At 41.1% G+C, this 20140-nt stretch overlaps 1 gene segment (V, D, J or C); it reads left to right on the forward strand.

Moving 5' to 3' along the window:
* The first annotated feature begins 5448 nt into the window (after nt 1-5448).
* On the forward strand, nt 5449-8340 carry LOC127952267 (immunoglobulin heavy variable 3-23-like). The segment is given in 3 exon segments: nt 5449-5488; nt 6675-6830; nt 8108-8340. Coding segments are annotated over 3 exon segments (408 nt in total).
* The last annotated feature ends 11800 nt before the right edge of the window (nt 8341-20140 follow it).

Genomic DNA, 20140 nt, shown 5'->3' on the forward strand with positions numbered 1-20140 from the left:
TGACGGTGGCGAGTAAGCAGTCGAACCCCGACCCCGAAGCGTGAAGTATGCCCGTTGTGCCTCTCCCGTTAACAGCAGGGCCACGATCTGTGCCCACTCTTCCTTGGGCCATGCCTCCCGTGTGGCCACGGTCTCTAACATCTGGAGATACATCGTTATGTCATCTTGCAATGTCATCTTGGGCAGCAACTGCATTTCCTGGACATGGGGTCAGGTAGCGGAGTTTGTGGGGCCGTGGCCAGACGGAGCGCGGCGAGCTCACGTTCGGTTTCCCCTTGCCGGGAGGCCATGTGCTCCATAATTTGCTGCTGGTGGATGCTCACCTGGTGGAGGTGCTTCAGCAGTTCTACCATCTTTGGGGGAGGAGCGCCACCTGGGGAAAACAGAGAAGGTGTGTGAGTCCAAGGGGTGAGGAGAGAAAAAAAATCAAAACCAGTCCAAAAGGGGTAACACCGCGTGTGTAGGGGTTGTCTGTGACTTCTTCACTGTCCTACCCACATTCTCCAACAGTGTGGGTCCATGCTTTCCCGTGTGCGGTGGGGCTGACAGTCACTCTCTGCAGAAACAATATAACATGGGGTTAGCCGAGTCTTGTGGAGACATCTCTCACCTATGCCTTCGTTTGCTGGGTTTATGTAGCCAGAGCTTGATGGGGAGCAGGTGTGGCCGCTCAGCCCGTGATGAGCAGGTGCAGGTGCGACTGCTTGGTTTCCTGGGTGAAGCTAATGAGAGCTCGGGACATGTTTATTATCATTAAAAATAACCATAAGAACTAATATCAGGTCATAACATCAATGAAAATCTCAGAACCCGATGGAATATTGGATATTTTTACTGTTCCAGCAGCAATCATGTAACAGATTCTCTGAAAATTAAGATTTAACACTGAGGACACAGCTGTGTATTTCGGTTCTCGCAATACACTGTGCTACAAACTTACACAGAAACTGTAAAAAAATCTGTCTCTCCACTGAACTCAGTTTTTAAAAAAAAACAAACAAACAAAGTACATTGGAGACCCTTTTCATATTAAACATCTTATGACGTTATTCCAAGGTCAATATGGCAAAATCAAAGCAAATAAATAAATATTAAACACTAAATGGGTCAGGTGATGTTTTAAACTTTGTAAATAAATGTAGCCTTTTTTATTAAATATATCTGCTAAATGTGACCTGTGCTGCCAAAATGAGTCACAATGTGCAAATTTTCAAAAATGATAAATTTTTATTTTCACATTAACGGATGAGTGATAATATAATAATAAATAAATGATAAATAAATAATAATAATAAAAAAAACTGACACTCAGTGTATTTTGTTTGAACACACTGACTTATGTGTGTCCCCAAATATATCAATGCAGACTCAACTGCCATATTTTCTATTTAAAACTAGTAAATGAGGTATTTATCTAAAGATGAGAGACAATGTTCTTTTTTAATGAAAAAGAGGGATTTATTTAGGCAGTTTTACACCCAATCCTGTTTTGTCAGTATTGTGAAAAAAGTGTCGTGACATTCAGCAAAGTATGGTGACCCATGCACACACACAGAGCAGTGAACACACACACACACTGTGAACACACACCCAGAGCAGTGGGCAGCCATTTATGCTGCGGCACCCGGGGAGCAGTTGGGGGTTCGATGCCTTGCTCAAGGGCACCTAAGTCATGGTATTGAAGGTAGAGAGAGAACTGTACATGCACTCCCCCCACCCACAATTCCTGCCGGCCCAAAACTCGAAATTCACAACCTTTAGATTGGGAGTCCGACTCTCTAACCATTAGGCCACAACTTCCCCCAAATGTAACTGAAAATACTGAAAATATTAACTGAAAATAACTGTAACTGAAAATACTAAACAAAAACAATAATCCACATGTAATCCAAAACACAATCATCAGTTAATGTCTTATGTAGCAAAAGCTGCGTGTAGTAACTTTTTTGCAAATTCTAATTTTTGGGTTATTGGTCAGGTTCTCATCCACATGAACACTAATAATTCCCATAATACACATAACAAAAACAGAATGTATCATACACTGAAAAAATGGCAATGGGCAGATTGTTCAATTTGCACAAATGCATTTCGTATTTCCTACATGATTATTTTGTTTCTCATCTAAACATATTTTAGTCTTGTGCCATTTATTTAATGCTGACGAATGTTCAACCTGTTAGAAATAATCATGTTTAAATTATACAAATTTATTGTGTTTTCTCTGGAAACCCTGCCCCCTGCGGATACGCAAAGGAAAAACAGTTTGCCATTTTCTCTCTTGCTTTGGATGCAACGCTAAACCTTGAAGGTAATTTACATTTTGAACGGAAATGCTATTGAGAATCAGTTTGTAGTCAGTTTTTAACATATTTTCACTGAGGTAAACGTTTTTATGTAAGTTACCTTAACGTTTCTGATTTCATGGAAAGGCAAAAGTTAGTGCGAATGTTTAACAGTAACAGTTACCTGTTTAACATTATGACTTTTATTAACATTTTTCAAATTGTGTACATTCCTTAAGGCATATGTATTCGTATTTTATTCTGTGTATGACAACTAACGTTAATTATCTTCAGGGAGGGATGGCACCAAATACTTTTGGGTGGTGTAACGTTAGGGGAAGTTACTTACAGAACGTTCTGGCTGAACTATGTATCTTTTAAACTTGATCACAAAGAAAATACTTGTTATTCTCTGTTTATTTCGAATTCTCTTTTAAAGAAAGTCATTTCACTTGGCCCCTTAATTGCAACGAATGGAAAAATCATGCTTTTCGGGGGGGAAACGGGGTGGGGGAGGGGATTTTACAGAACGTAATCGACTTAAATTGGGAAATACCAAAAAAACACAAAATGCATGCCACACTCAAATTTACTGTCATATTTCAAATCCGCACTAAAATCGTATATGCTCTTGTGTTTAATGCTGGAAAATAGTTATTTCCGGTTCGCGAACGAATCGTTCAATTTAATCGGTTCTTAGTGAACCGTTTGAACCAGTTCACCAAATCGAATTGAATCGTTTGAAATGGTTCGCGTCTCCAGTAAGCATTAATCCACAAATTATTTAAGCTGTTAAACTTTTTAAGGTGGCTGACACTCACTCTGAGTCAAAATAAAACAGTATCCCGGAGTAATTCATTTACTCAAACAGTACACTGACTGAACTGCTGTGAAGATGAACACCGAGCCGAGCCAGATAACGAACGAACACGCCCACTGCTGGAGCGCTTCTCGTTCTCGAGTCAAGAACCGGTTGCATCGGTTGTCGGATGACCAGTACACTGAACCAACTGAACTGAGAATCGTTTCTGTCAGACGCGTCTCATTTTAGGATCGATGAGCTGATGATACTGCGCATGCGTGTAATTTTACAAGAGGAGAAAATTAAATGTGTAAACTATCAAGACAAAACTTTTGCAAATGGTAATTTTCCAGGTCTATGGCGGTTAAAATAGCAAGTAATCCACAAATCACATGCATGCTGGAAGCCTAGTCAGTATGAATCACGGATAGACTAAGATCTATTAAAAACATTAACTACTGTTCACTAATGAAAGCTCATAGTAAGCCTTACTGTTACAATAATAATTTATCACTTTATTTTTTTTTTAAGTTAAGAAGGAAATGTGCTCAATTCTCTAAAATCATTAACTAGCCAACCTCTGAGAAAATGTTATTGCTTTAAAACTAATGCATCTTTTTTCTTATATTTTACAGATATGAGATTCACCTAGTCAAGTGCAATTTGACTTGCAAATGCTCTATAGAAGTGGTGAGTATTTTTGTCAATCTACTGCAAGTACATTTGATTGCCTTTTTTCTGTTTTCAGTATTCCTCTCTATTAGGGCTGGGTAAAAAATATTGATTTCTCGATTTTAATCAATTCTTATTTTTCTGAACCAATATCGATTCTTAAATCCCAGGAATCTATTAATCATCCTGTTTTCAGTTGATGAATGAATGGAACATTGTAGTGCACATCCCATCCAATAACTCACAATAATCTTTGAGCTTTGTTATTATTGATATGAAACAAAGTCTCAGATTTCAAATTACGTCCATTTTCTTACTAAATTCAAAAACATAAATACCGTTTTGGCGCTGTGGCGTGAGATCGCTCAGGCTCAGCTCAAGAGAAGCACTTGATCTTCTCTTCCTCAATAATACCAGTTACAGCGCGAAATAAACATGAATGAGCATTAGGGCTGTCAACTAATATTCTAAATTGTAATATATATTCAAAAAGGTGAAAATTAGAAACGAAGGTGAAAATTTGAACACTATAAAAGAATTGTGTAAAAGCAAAACCCAGTTAACCTTGAGATTATTAGTAGAACAAAATATATGGATATGAGAACATGTACAACTAATTAGTGCTGGGCGGTTGACCAAAAATCTATATACAGTTTTTTTTTGTTTTTGTTTTTTATTATACCGGTTTTCCGGCTTATGACGGTTTAGGTGTCTAAACAAGCAGCACGTGCTGTCAGTGATTTCAGCCACTAGAGGCCACTCTCACACTGTATAATGAAAACAGAGCCTTCTCAGCCGCTGCAGCAACAGACCCAACCCGGGAAACTTTGAGCCGCTCCAGCAGAGGACGAAACACGGAAAACTATCAGCAGGGATTTTTGCCAATAACTGATTGTTCCACCAATCAACTATCGGTTCCGATTAATCGGCAAAACCGATAAATCGGTCGACCTCTAATCCCGATGCACTGCATCCTCAATTTTCAATTTTACTTCACAAGTGATGTGTGCGCGCGTGTGCGTGTGTTCACCTATTCGGGAAGTCGCAGTGACATTCCAGTTAAGGTTTCAAGGGAGTAAAGCAACCTGTCCTCCAACCAATACGCTTGTATAGGTCGTTTGTCCAAGTCCCTGAAATACGACCCATCAGAGCGTATACTACAATTGCGCTCCTATAGGCAAAAGGTCGTTTTCATATTAATGTTTTGTACTCTTATATTTGCCCTCTGGTTTGCGTTTCGTGTAGCTCAGTTAGTAGATTATTGCGTTATACCTTGATATGTCATCATGCTATCGTGGGTTCGATCCCAGGAATGGACGTGCACGAAAATGTATATGCTCAATAAATCATAATTTAGCATGATTTCTGTGAGGGTTAGGTTTAGGGGTGGGGTTAGGTGTGGTCATTCGAACGAATAAGCCACCTACAGTAGTAAAATATGAAGGAAATACTGTGAGATCGGTGTAAAACGCCCACACATTGAATTTAAATAAACGTGCGTTTTGATTGGTAATGACGTTATACGTCAATTCATGACGACAGACGCAACGCGATACTGTCATTATTTTTAGGCCCGCTAGAGGGCGCTTAACTTTAAAACGTAAATATAGGTCGTAATAAGGTGCTTGCACAAACGACCTATATGGTCGTTTTTTGTTGGAGGACAGGCTCGTTTATTATGCAGATACAATGAAAAATCACTTCACGTTGAGTGAGGACGTGTCTCAAAGTACACAGTATCTTGAAGCCAAGAGTCTGAGAGAAGAGGACACTGCTGTTTATTACTGTGCTCGACAGACACACTGACTCCATCTGATGAAGCAGCTCTACAAGAACTGACAGTAACTGAAGTGAGAAGATTTCAATTAGCTTGATACCTCAATCCACATGAACATTATAACACTGCAAATGTATTATTGATTGCAATATAAATGTGTACATTTTAGCTTTCTGCCTTCAAATTTGAATAGCTTCCTTTATTTCTTTATTATTCTATTCTCCCATTTCTAAAATTGTATAAATTGTTTCTGGAATAGAAGATTTGTATGATTATGATTAGATTATGTAGATATACAGTACAAACAAACTTTTTGCTTTGATGACTGAAGGGAAGTGAATTTAAACTCCCTTGTCCTCTCTGTCCCACTCCAGCCTCCTAAAGGACCTTTACCTAGACATTAAAATGTCCAACACAGCACCAGTCCTCCAAAAAACACTAAAAAACAGACTTACTGTACTAACAACTACCAAAAACACCAATCATAAAAACATCTAACATTTACTGCAACTACACCAACGACAATAACAGCCTGATGTCTTTACTATAGTATGCAAGAATTAGTAATTACTGGCTAAACGTGAAACAGACATTTAAGTTGATTTGATTAAATAATGCCATTTGAAATGTGTTACTGTAAACATATTGTATAATAACATGTTGGAAAAATCTGCACTGCCAAAAACACTAAACAAATGTGAATTACTTTATATGTTACATCAGTCATAATTCAATATATATATATATATATATATATATATATATATATATATATATATATATATATATATATATATATATATATATATATATATATCTCAGTTCCAGTGTTGCCAGAGTTAACTTGTTTTTCAGAGTATATGCAAATGTTATGATGTAGGAGGGAGGGTCAAAATTACTCAAACTTTTAAAAGACTTGTGCTATAAAACAAAAGTCTCAGTCAGTGTTTGTGTCCAGCTGCAGTGAAGATAAATATTTTACTCTACAGTTCACAGTTACGGGGTGATGATGGAACTGTTACTGCATTTAGTTTTGCTTTTGATAATTTAATGTGATAAACTCTTAAAGTTTTTCTGAATTGTTGAGGACATCCCACTCTTCTAAATAATCTAACATGATTTGTTTTATCTTTTTCAGGTGTTAGTGGTCAGTCTTTGACCTCCTCAGATTCTGTGGTGAAAAAGCCTGGAGAATCAGTGACTCTGTCCTGTACTGTGTCTGGATCCTCAATGAGCAGCTACTGGATGGGCTGGATCCGTCAGAAACCAGGGAAAGCACTGGAGTGGATTGGATAAAGGTGAAAAGCCTGAAGACTGAAGACACAGCTGTTTATTACTGTGCTAGAGACTCACAGTTACTCAAAAGACTGCAGGACTGAACAAAAACTACTGATGCATCAGTGTCACGCTGTCAGTCTCTTTTTCCTGCGTGTTCCCTAGTGAGCTCACTTCTCCTTAGGCACTTCACCATAGGCACTTTAATTCCTCTACTCTGGTCCTGTCTTCACAGTAATTGCACTCCAATTAAATCGCACAGGTGCTGCACAATCCTTTGTCATTAGTCTGCATATATATTGCTGTCCTTCTCTGTTGTCTTTATGGAGTCCTTTCCCTATGTGTACGAATGTTCTCGTCTCCCGAGACTTCCCCTTACCTTCTCGTTCCTCCGAGTTCCCGTTTCATCCAGTTCCCTTCGTTTGTTTCGTTTCGTTTGTCTTCCTGGACTGTTTATTTAGTATTTACCCTTCTGTTAATTAAACACATACCTTGCAATTGGATCCTACCCTCTCCTTGTGTTTTTCCCTAAACACACGACCGTCACAATCAGATCACAAAAGCAATTCTACATTTACATTTAGCAGATGCTTTTATTCAAAACAACTTAGTCATTCAGAACTAATTCATAATTATGATAAAATTAGAAAAAATGACCAGTTTATTAATAACCAAATTATTAACATGTGAGACACAAGCAATTTTCTGTTTTACTGTCAACATGGCCATAAATATAAATAAAATAAATATATAAATACATAAAATAAAGTGACAGTAATAAAATAACTTAAAAAAAAAAATAAAGGTGAAAATAATGAAAACTATTGTTTACATACAAGATACTTTATTAGTGACTGCTGTAGAAAACAGTATGACTTTATTTTAGTCAGTCGTCTGCAAACCAGGGAACAATCATAAACTGACCTGTACCTTCTCTGGGATTGATGTTGGAGCTGCAGATATTTGATGGATACAAGCTGAAGGGAAAGCACTCGAGTGGATTGCAGTTTATTATTTTGCCCAAAAAAAAAAAAAAACAGCAACACAAAAGGCTTCTGTCTAGTACATAAACTTAATATGCTCTGGAGCAACTAGACACTGTTTATGACGCACGTTATCAAAAACATTTCAGATTGTAATCAAGAAAACCTGCCAATCTCTCATTCTTCAACATCAACATTGAAACATGTAGAAATATTGAACCATCTCATCACAGTTCAACCCAAAACAGTGGTCAGTGGTGGTCATTAAACCTGGAGGATCTCACAGACTCATCTGTACATTCTCTGGATTTAGTAGTGACCCAGACTTATCTTGGATCAGACAGACTGCAGGAGGAGGTCTGGAGTGGTTGGCATACATCTGGTGGTAGTATATACTACTCTCAGTCTGTTCAGGGACGCTTCACCATCTCCAGAGACAACAGCAAGAAACAGATGTATCTGCAGATGAATAATATGAAGAATGAAGACACTGCTGTATATTATTGTGCAAGAGAGACACAGTGATGAAAACAGCTACAGACAAACAACTCTGTATTCCATTCTCATTCCTTAAAAATTTAGTGGAAAGATTGATGTAACCCTTTACAATACATCTGCAATATAGATAATTCCAGCAGCACTCTTCCAACAAACATCCATAAACCTACTATCAGCTAACAGAACATAAAATAAAAATATTAACCAACAGAAATATCATAAACAACTAAAAATGACAGATTTAAAGTAAGATCTAGCAGAAAGATTGTAATGAATGTCATACACTGATAATTATAAACAGAGAAGTCACTGCTTGACACTTGAGTTTATAAGTACTGATCTTTTTCTTTTACGTCCAGAGTTGATGATGCTGACGTGTCCCTCCATCCTCCCCATCACCACCAGGTTAGTCCCTGTCCATCCATCAGAGGGTGGGCTCCGTCCCTGCCTTCATCTTCAGGCAGGTTCAGCCAAATCTGCATCCACAGGATTCGGACTAAGCTCAGTGCCTTTGCCAAAGACATGAATCATTGCTCGCTACCATCCTTTACAGAATAAATACCATGTAAACGTTCACCTGTCTTTTGAATCTTTCTGGCAGAATAATAACGCTGAGCTCTGAGAAACTGCTGCTGTTGTTTTGAACTAAAGCATTGGTTTCTGATCCTTGTCCTGAAGAATCCCCAAGACCCCAACACGACGTGTTTTTGATTTCTCTCTTATCTGACACAGGCATTTAAGGTATTTAAATCTCTACTGATGAGCAGCTGATTGAATATAAGTCATAAAGAAAATTGACATGTATCATTTTCATCTAATTTTATGTGCTTATAGGCTTATGTTGTCCATTTTCTGTAGAATCAATTAATCCTGATATCAAATAAAATAAAGATTAAATTGTAAAAGCACTGAAGTTTCACATCTTTCCACTCTTTACAGTGTATTATTCAATCACTGATCAAATACATGCAACAGATACAGTTTATAAAATACATAAATATATGGCTTACACTGCATACTGTCTTGTAATTACCTATTTTCATGAGTCTTTAAAAAGTAACTTTTTCTTACATGACATGACTTTGCATGAAAGAACTTCATCTTTATTGGTTTAATTGAATTTTTTTTATCCATAACAATTGTTCGATTGTAATATTCAATAAATGTTTAAGCAAATATATATATTTTTTTGGATTAACTTAATAGAAGATACTTACACTAAATGTGAATAACTTCAAGACTTTTTTTCTATAAATCAAGATTATAAAATTGGTTTGATAAACCTCCTGTCATGGTAGTAAAACATTTACCATCTCTTGTAAGATCACTGAATATTCAGCCTCAGGTGGAGACTACACAAACTGGATCAGACATTCAAGTGGAAAACTGATAGAATGGACTGGATATTTATAGTTTCAGCAACAATCGTGTCACTGATTCTCTGAAAAATAAGCTCAGTTTCTCTTCTGAATCCTCCAGCAACGCAGTTATTTTAACAGGCAAGAATTTCAACAATGATGCACTGTGAACAAACTGCCACAAGACCTGCACAACAACTAAACATTTTTTTTTTCAATAAACAGTTCATTTTCCTATTAGAAAGTACTTATTTTCACACAATAACCACAGTATTACAAAATCAAATAAAAAAATAAATAAATGCATTTCAAACACTGAATGAGTCAGGTGATGTTTTAGCCTTTGTAAATACTTTTTTATAAAATTCATCCACTAAATGGCATGTAATAACCTTGAATGCTCAACTGACCCATTGAAAGAATAATTTAGGTGCCAGAAGAGGTCACCCTTCCATAAAAAAAAAAAAAAAAAAAAAAAAAAAAAAACCTTACTAGATTTTGAACACACCCTCTCTGTGTGTCCTCATGCAAATATATCAATGCAAACTTAACTGCCATATTTTCTATTTAAAACTAGTAAATGAGAGATTTATCTGAAGAGGAGAGACAATGTTTTCCCTAAAGCTCTTTGTGTTGTTGGCAGCCATACACAGTGAGTGTTTTGTTTATTTTTTAAAGAGTTTAGGCAGCTTTCGGGTGTTATGTACAGTGTTATGTAAATATTTTCTTTTTCTCTGTTTAGGTGTTTACTCACAGGTTGTGCTCACACAGTCTGAACAGTCAGTAGTTGTGTCTCCAGGTGCTTCCTACAAACTGACCTGTGCCTGCAGTGGGTTTACTGTTAGTAGCTATCGCATGCACTGGATCCGTCAGGCACCTGGAAAAGGACTGGAATGGATCTTACACTATTATACAGACTCTGACAAAGGCTCAGCTCAGTCAGTTCAAGGCAGATTCACAGCATCTAAGGACAGCTCTAATCTCTATCTACACATGAGTCAGTTAAAGACTGAAGACACTGCAGTGTATTACTGTGCAAGAGATTCACTTTGCTTGCTTTCATACAGCTACCCTTACAAAAACCCGGGGGGGGGGGGGGGGGGGGGTGGAGATGAAGGAGCAACATATCAGCAGTTGTGTTACTGATTGAGTCCTAATGAGTACAAATGATGTCTATATACATTCAAAGCAGTTCATTTCATATTAAAGAAATGACCATAAAGCAAACCACTGTCTCTTTCCAAACTGAAGGAGACGATTGAGTGGATGCCGCTGATCATATCCTTTCTTCAATATATATATATATTATCTCATTAATATTGTGTGATTATTAATCAAGTGTTTGATCAGTATTTAACCCCCAAGATTGTTGTATGATTTAACTAAATAAGTAAAACGCCATCTATATACGTATAGATAGATGCATGCTGCTTACACAGATATATATTTTCCCTTTTAGAAGTGTTTAGAACAGACAGGAGCAAATGTGAGTGTATTCCTTCTCCTAGGGGAGGCCCTTCCTCTACGTGTGCTGCGAGGGACAAAGATAAATGTAGAACTGTTACATTTAGAAATGTACACTAGATATAAAGAATCCTGTTCTATCCTGTATTTCTATTCCTCAAGATTAATGTCGGCCTATTATGTGTGTGTATCCAACCGTAGTGATAAGAGACTTGCCAGTGCTAGAGAACCTTGAATTGTAGATATGGGCTTTGTGTGTATGTGTGTGTGTCAGCACCTATGTTCTGTACAGAAGAATAGTTTCTGCTGACATTGCTGATATCTGGACCTGAGATGAGGTGTCTTCTTCACCCGTGCTGATGCCGGCTTATGGAACCAATCAGATTGCTGCTGACCAGCGCTTTGACGCAACTAATGTCTTCTGTCTGGAGTATAACTGTGGTTGATTTTGTATTGTACAGGGTCGGCCTACGAACTCCGTAGAGTATTGAAGCTGACTTCTGCTTATGAAACTGCAAAATATTTTCTTGAAGTACAATTATTATTATTAATTGAACTCATCTCTGACTCCTGGTCTTCAGTGTGACAACACCTGGTCCTTGAGTTATAACTGTAAATTCCCCTAACAGTTTTATGGTGGAGGATGAGGGCAATCGTTCTTTGGTCCCTGATCAATCATCAAAACCAAGATAGGAAAGATTTTATATTTAATATTATTGGTTAAGGACTGTCTGTAAAGGACGGGGGTCAAGAGAAGGAAGAACGATAGACTCACTCAGACGTGAGGGGGTAGACACCAGCTACGTAAAAAAAAGAGACGTAAAAAATTGTTCTTAGGTGTGCACAGTCCAGGGGACGACAAAAACGCATTCTTAACAAGCACGTGAACCCGTAAAGGGCTGTGCTGGGTATAAGCACTGAGAGCCAAAAAGCACAAGAGGCCGTAATGGGCTGTGCTGGGGATAGCATTTGATAGCCGAGGCGAGTGCATTTACGGCCAGGGGTAGCCAAGTAGGGATTTAGGAATTCCGAGAAGAATGTAAGACGCTAGACGGGGGTTCTAGTCGTACCTCGCTCTTCCAATTCTTGACCGCCCGTCTGTGCAGACAGGGGTGCGCCCCGAGCTTAGAAAATAGGTCAGGTCAGTGGTTAAGTTACAGAGTATCCAAAATTAGAGTTTTAAAATAAATACCTAGATAATCTATATGCGCATATATAGATAGAGATATAGGTTGAGGGAAAGTATTGATTGATCTGGGATGCATCGGGAACAACCTCGAATGAGCTAAGTGGACAAGTGTTGTCAGGAATACTTTGCAGTTTCAGACGCAGAAGTTAAGCTATTGTTTGATAAGCTATAGCTTTAATACCTCGAATTGATTGCTGCTAGCATTTCTCAGGGGCTTCAATAAAAAGGAAATTAAAAAAAAAAAAATATATATATATATATATATATATATATATATATATATATATATATATATATATATATATATATGTATATATAAAAATATATACATTTTCTTCTCAGTATATACAGTTTGATATATGGTATTTTGAAATGGCCGGCAAAAGTAACAAGCAGCCTACAAAACTAGATTATGTTGAAACAGATCCGAGCTAACTCTGTAAGCAGATTTGCTCTGAAACTTTGACTTCAAAGAAATTCTCTGAACTCATACTAAGCGTATGGTTAGTCAAGGATTTGACTCTGACTGGAAAGTGGAAAAACAGTTAGAATGTTTACAGTCGAGCCAGAAAAGCATAAGTTCTTCGCTGTATGTGCTTATTCATGGATTTGTGGAAAGATTTATATGCTAAAAGTGATCTAGTGGCTGAAATTTCAGGGGTTGAAATAGGGAAAAATCTGAGTGGTTTTAACACAGGGTTATCTGTTGTAATGAAAAAGTTAGAGACAAATGAAGCCTGTGATGTGATTCCTGTCAGGCGGTGTACGAGCTCTCTGTTTTCTTTCAAACCAAAGTGCAAATACACGTAAAAAACTTATCCTTGTGGTGCGCCTGACACAGAATGTCACAGTGCAGGGTGCCGTCTCAGCTTCCCCTGTGGTCTGTGTTGTCCTGTCTGTTCAGTAGCTCGTGGTCTGGGCAATCAGCGCTGATCATGGCGGGGTTGTGCAGATCACGAGCTGATTTTTCCCCACCTGTCGCTCATTCCCCCACTCCCTTTATATGTCTCTGCTTTTCTGTCTGTGGTCGTGAGTAGATTGTTTTGTCTTTGCCCATGTTTTGCATTGTTTCTCAGTATCAGTCTCACCTTCTGTTCTTGTGTCAAAGGATCCGTAATTCGGAGATCCGGCAGCGCGAGTGGTCCGCAGTGTGCCGGCCAGCTCGGAGATCTCTGTGTGCGCCAGAGCTTTTCGTTATTGTTTATGTTATTTTGTGTTTTGTGGCGAGAATAAAGATTCTCCTTTTTCTAACTCTGCATCTGAGTCCTCTGTCCAGTACGCACCCCTGACAGAATCTACTCACCAAGGATGGATTCAGCAGAGGAAACGGAGCTGCGCCGAGCTCTTCAGCAGCAGGGCTCTCTTCTGGGTCGACAGCAGGAGGAAATTTGCCATCCCCTCAGCTGCCCCGTCTGTTCCGGATGCCCCGTCTGTCCCACCTGTAAAAAAAAGTTTACAGTGCAAATACTGCTTGAAAAAATAGTTTGGTGGGAATTCAATAGTGATTTGCACTGTTTTTTTTTTTTCTTCTAATAATATGACAGCACATACTTAGTTTAAACTCTGGGCTGTGCAGGATATCAGCTATAATTATAGAGCTTGTGGTATCTTGTGCTATATAGAGGAAACATCTGCACTGAGAAGTGAAGCATCTGTTGATGTTGAGGATGAAGTTGATGGTGTAGCTGGGAAAATAATTGAAACAAAAATCTGAAATTACCTGTGAAGTATGTTTTACCATTTCACTGTTAGCATATTGAAAGAGGTCACTATTAGCCGCTCAGGGGTGCGTTAAATGAACAACTAAGTTTCCTTTTTTAGAATTTCTTTTTTTTTAATGCATAGAATGCAATGCATACATCAAAAATAAACATTTAATTATTAATAATTGTTTCTCTGTCTGTACTTGTACTTTGAACAATGACAATAAAGTTGACAGATGAATTAAGTGCATTTAAGTGGCATTCAGTTGGGGTTTTAAATAAAGCATTTTCTGAGATGCACATTAAACACCAAACATTAATTTATCTTTTAATTATTGAAAATTAAGCAAACTTTTTGTTAAACAAAGGGGATGTACTATTAAAAATAAAACATTGAAGAAATTGTGTGATTAAACCTTTAAATAAATAAAAAAAAAATTGATTTTTTTTTTTTTTTTGTAGTAGGCTATGTACATTCTGCTGAACAATAGTAATACATCTCTGGCAAATACTTGTCTAAAACAGGACTTTTAGTTTGACGGGTTGACGTACCTTTACAGCTCTGTGTATGTGATGTGACTCTAATTTTACTCAAATCAAACGGTCAAATGCTCATGAAGTGACTGTCAGAGCAGTTCTGTAGATGTTGTTCATGTGTTCACATCCTCATTTAGTGAGACATCAGACGCGAGACTGAAATCACCGCGAGCGTCACGCGCGCTTCAGTGCGTTTTCAAGGATTGCATTATGTGTCATTCTGCGTTAAACTGTAAATTCCGTTTTTATGACTGGATTCTGCGATTCTTGCAATCGAAACACGCCACGACGTTCTCTTTATGTTTGCCTGAGCCCTCAAATCAAAACACTGCTGACTCCTTGCAGTCTTCGATTTCTGATCTGCGTTTTCCTTATCCCGTTAAAAAAAACATATTACAGTAACCATATTCCTTCCGTTCGAAAAAAAAAAGCAGAGATCACTTGACTTGGTTGGCTAGCTGCTGTCAGCGACTACTGAGAGGGGCCCCCTTGAGGGGGATCCCGATAACAGTTTCATTACACGTTACTGCATAGACGATCAAAGGGGCGCTGACACAGTGTCGTTGCATTTTATTCTAAACCAGTCGTTGTCTTGGGGCCCCAGGTCAGCTCGGGGCCCCAAGCAATTGCTTGGTTTGCCTGCCTTGTTGCGACGGGCCTGGGTGAGCCCAACTCATGTAGATCTTTTCTGTCCCAGTGTTCGCTGACTTTCACTCTCCAGCCTTCCTGTTTCCCCACGGAGCAATCCCGGGTGGCGTTCGTCATCACTCTCCTGGTTGGTCAAGCGAGAGAGTAGGGAACGGCTATGTGGGACAGCAAACATGACTGTTGTGCGTCGTTTGAGGCATTCTCGAGGGAGCTGCGCAAGGTGTTTGACCGCTCGGCACGTGGTATTGAGGCAGCACGAGCATTGTCGCTGCTTCAGCAGAGAGAGCAGTCGGTGTCCGGTTACTCTATTCAGTTCTGCACGCCTGCGGCTGGAATGAGAAGGCTCTCTGGGATCACTTCCTCCACGGCCTGGCTGAGCAGGTGAAGGACGAGATCTATTCACTAGAGCTGCCCCCTGGCTTGGATGGGCTTATCGATTTAGCCATTCGGGTCGATGACCGGATTACTCTCCGTTCTCGGTACCGTAGAGAGGGGATTCCCCATGAACACGTCACCTGGGTTCCGTATTCTGCAGCTTGTGACACGATGTCTCAACGCCGCATCCTCCCGGAGGAGGAGCCCATGCAGATTGGGAGAGCACGGCTGACAATAGGAGAGCGACGCGGTCGCCTGGATAATCAGCTCTGTCTGTACTGCGGTGAGGCGGGTCGCGTGGTAGCGGCGTGCCCTGTGGCAGGGGGACGCTTTTCATGCAAGGGAGAGCGCATGGTGAGCGTCACTACAACTCGACTGCCACCTGGTGGCCGTTCAGAGTTCCAAGCTTCAGTACAGTTTGGGGGAGCTGTTTTCCAGGTTTCAGCATTGATTGACTCTGGAGCGGAGGGCGACTTACTGGATTCCAGACTGGCAGCTCGTCTGGGGATTTCAGCTGTTGCACTGGCCGAACCGATTTCTGCCAGGACACTTTGTGGCACCCATCTCACTAATATCACTCACACCACTCAGTTTGTCACATTAACCTTGTCTGGTAATCATGCTGAGGAGATTAGATTTCACCTCATTCACTCGCCCACCGCTCCAGTTGTGTTGGGTAACACCTGGTTGGTTAAACATAACCATCATATTGATTGGGCCCGTAGTTCTATTTTGGCTTGGAGCCCTTTCTGTTTAGCTCAGTGTTTGGGTGCTGCTTTTCCCCCTGTCTTGTCTCATTCTGTGTTGCAGGAGGAGCTGCCTAACTTGGTGGATGTACCGGAGGCTTACCATGGTTTGAGAGCGGTTTTCAGTAGGTCCCGAACTTCATCTCTGCCTCCACATCGCCCGTACGACTGTGCGATTGACCTGCTTCCTGGCACTTCTCCACCTAGGGGGCACCTTTACTCTCTGCCGGGTCCGGAGCGGGAGGCCATGGAGAGGTATATACATGATTCTCTGGTAGCAGGCATTATCCGTCCCTCATCCTCTCCAGCCGGGGCGGGGTTCTTCTTCGTGGAGAAGAACGATGGTTCGCTGCGCCCCTGTATTGACTATCGGGGGTTGAATGACATCACGGTAAAGAATCATTATCCTTTGCCGTTGATGTCATCGGCCTTCGAGCTCCTTCAGGGGGCAACCATCTTTACGAAGTTGGACCTACGCAGTGCTTATCACTTGGTTCGGATTAGGGAGGGGGACGAATGGAAGACCGCCTTTAACACCCATACAGGGCACTTTGAGAACTTAGTTATGCTGTTTGGGCTTTCCAACTCCCCGGCGGTCTTTCAGGCACTCATCAACGACGTGCTCCGAGACATGGTCGATCGGTTTGTTTTTGTTTATATCGACGACATCCTTATTTTTTCCCAGAATGAGCGCGATCATGTCCAGCACGTCAGGTGAGTGCTCCAGCGGCTGCTGGAGAATCGTTTATTCGTTAAGTTGGAGAAGTGTGAGTTTCACAGGTTCCGTTCCTGGGTTTTATTCTCTCGCCTGAAGGTATCCGAATGGATCTCGCCAAGGTAAAGGCAGTTGCTGATTGGCCCACCCCAGATTGTCGTAGAGCGGTCCAGCGCTTTCTGGGGTTTGCCAATTTTTACAGGCGGTTCATTCGGAATTTTAGCCAAATCGCCCTTCCTCTGACTGATCTCACCTCCACAAAGAGACGATTCTGTTGGTCGTCGCAGGCCCAAGCTGCATTTGAGAACCTTAAGTGTCGATTTGTTTCAGCCCCCATTTTAACGACCCCTGACCCATCTCGTCAGTTCATTGTGGAGGTGGATGCGTCGGAGGTGGGGGTGGGGGCAGTTTTGTCTCAAAGATCAACTTCGGACAAGAAAATGCATCCCTGCGCCTTCTTTTCTTATCGTTTAACCCCCGCGGAACAGAACTATGACATTGGGAATAGGGAGTTACTACCTGTCAAGGCTCAGGCTCTAAGAATGGTAAACCTGACGCGCTGTCACGGGTTTTTGAGGCTGAAGCTAGTCCCACCCTCCCGGTGGCCATTTTGCATCCCAAACGGGTTGTGGCTGCGGTCACCTGGGGGGTGAAGTCCAAGGCCCGCGCGGCACAACGCCATGCTTCTGTTCCCACTGGATGCCCAGAGGGTCTGCTCTTTGTACCTGAGTCAGTCCGAACTAGCGTACTTCAGTGGGGCCACTCTTCTAGTCTAGCTTGCCACCCTGGAGCGACTCATACTTGTAGGTTAATCAAGCAGCAGTTTTGGTGGCCGTCCATGGCGCAGGATGCTCGACGGTTTGTGTCGGCCTGTCCGATTTGCGCTTCGGGTAAGGGATCCAATCGACCCCCTGCAGGGCTACTTCAACAGTTGTCGGTCCCTTCGCGACCCTGGTCACACATAGTGATGGACTTTGTGACTGGCTTGCCTCCATCTAGGGGCAAGACGGTGGATCTCACTGTGGTGGACAGGTTCTCAAAGGCGGTCCATTTTATTCCCCTCCCCAAATTGCCATCAGCGAGGGAGACAGCGACTACTGTCTTAGATCACGTTTTCCGTATTCATGGCCTCCCAGTGAACGTGGTTTCTGACAGAGGTCCCCAGTTTGTGTCTAGGTTTTGGAGAGAGTTCTGTCGACAGCTGGGGGCGACTGCGAGCCTATCTTCCAGTTATCACCCACAGACTAATGGTCAGGCCGAGCGTGCAAACCAAGATTTGGAGAGAGTCCTGTGCTGTGTGGCGTCTGCTGAACCGTCATCTTGGAGTTCCAGGTTGACCATGGTAGAGTATGCGCATAACTCCCTCCCGGTCTCATCTACGGGTTTGTCTCCCTTCCAGTGCTGTTAAGGCTACCAGCCACCTCTATTCCCCTCTCAGGAATCCGATGCCGTTGTTCCCTCCGCGCATGCGTTTATTCAGAGATGCCCCCGTACTTGGAGGATCGCCAGAGAAGCCCTCACTCGGACTGGTGAGAGGAACAAGGCATCGGCGGACCATCACCGTACTAAGCCCCCACTTTATGTGTGTGGTCAGAGAGTATGGTTGTCTACTAAGGACATTAAATTCAGACTGCCCTCACGTAAACTGGGACCCGAATTTGTTGGACCATTTATCATAGCCAAAGTGCTTAGTCCGGTGTCAGTTTGGCTCAAATTACCCCCTCAGTTTAGAAGGATCCACCCGGTTATCCACGTTTCTAAGATTAAACCCACCTTTCGCTCCCCCCTTCAGCCCCTGACCTCTGCCCTTCCGCCTCCTAGGCTCATCGAGGGGTCGCCTGCCTATATTGTACGGCGGCTCATTGATGTTCGGCGTAGGGGTAGAGGTCATCAATATCTGGTAGACTGGGAGGGTTATGGTCCGGAGGAGAGATGCTGGGTTCCGGCTCGCAATATTCTGGATCACGCTCTCATTGATCAATTTCATCAGCGTCATGGTGAGGTGTAAACCGCCTGCATACTCGTCAGATTTGTCAAAATTGTGCTATGATGATTTGGAAATACACAGAGGAGAGGAATTGTTTAATAAAGTAATTATTTTTTTATTTCTTTGTATACAAAGAGTATTCTCATCACTTCACAATGTTACGTTTGAACCAGATGAAGATGGACTAATTCAGTAATATTTTAAGTCAATTTCTGGTAAGATATCTGTACTTTTCCATGAGTATGGCTTTTCATACACCACAGGTCATTATACCTTTCAGTTGATTTAGGTGATCAGTGCCTGGAGTCCATCCCATCAAGTCCTGTCACCAAAGAGCCTGGAGAAACTCTGAATCTCTCGTGTAAAGGATCTGAATTTGATTTTGGACAGTACGGCATGCACTGGATCAGACAGTCCGAAGGACAAACATTCATCTGGATGGGGGTTATCTGGTATGACGCCAGTAAAACAGTGTATGCTAAAAGTTTAGAGGGACGAATAGAGATCACTAGAGACAATTCAAACAGCATGGTGTACCTGAAACTCTCTGGTCTGATAACAGTAGATACAGTTGTTGCACTGTTCATACACAAAATGCTGTAATGTATGCAAATATTTCTCCTCCTCCTCTTTATTTGAGTTTTAAGATGAAGAGAAGCAGCTTGTTCTCACTCGTCTCAAACCATGATCTCTTCATCTCTCTGGTTGTTGCTGCTGCTGGCAGCTGTTTCTCGTAAGTCTTTACAGCTTCTTTAGAGATACTTCATATTAAAAACACTCAAGGTTATACATAATGTTGACCATATTTTCCCCCTCAGGTGTCCACTGTGTTGAACTGATCCAGACTGATTATATGGTCTTAAGTCCTGGTCAGGTTTTCACACTGTCCTGTAAACTCTCTGGATATACAGTGTCTGACAGAAGCTACTGCACTCACTGGATATGGCAGCCTGCAGGAAAAGCTCTGGAATGGGTTGGAGAGATAGATAGTGATGGTAGCACATATTACAGTGATAAACTGAAAAGTAGATTTCAAATTGCAAGAGATATTTCCAGCAACACAGTGACTCTGCGAAGACAGAATATGCAGACTGAGGAAACATCTGTGTATTACTGCGCCAGAGAG

The sequence above is a fragment of the Carassius gibelio genome, chromosome B3 (assembly GCF_023724105.1).
Source record: "Carassius gibelio isolate Cgi1373 ecotype wild population from Czech Republic chromosome B3, carGib1.2-hapl.c, whole genome shotgun sequence".
Taxonomy (NCBI): Eukaryota; Metazoa; Chordata; class Actinopteri; order Cypriniformes; family Cyprinidae; genus Carassius; species Carassius gibelio.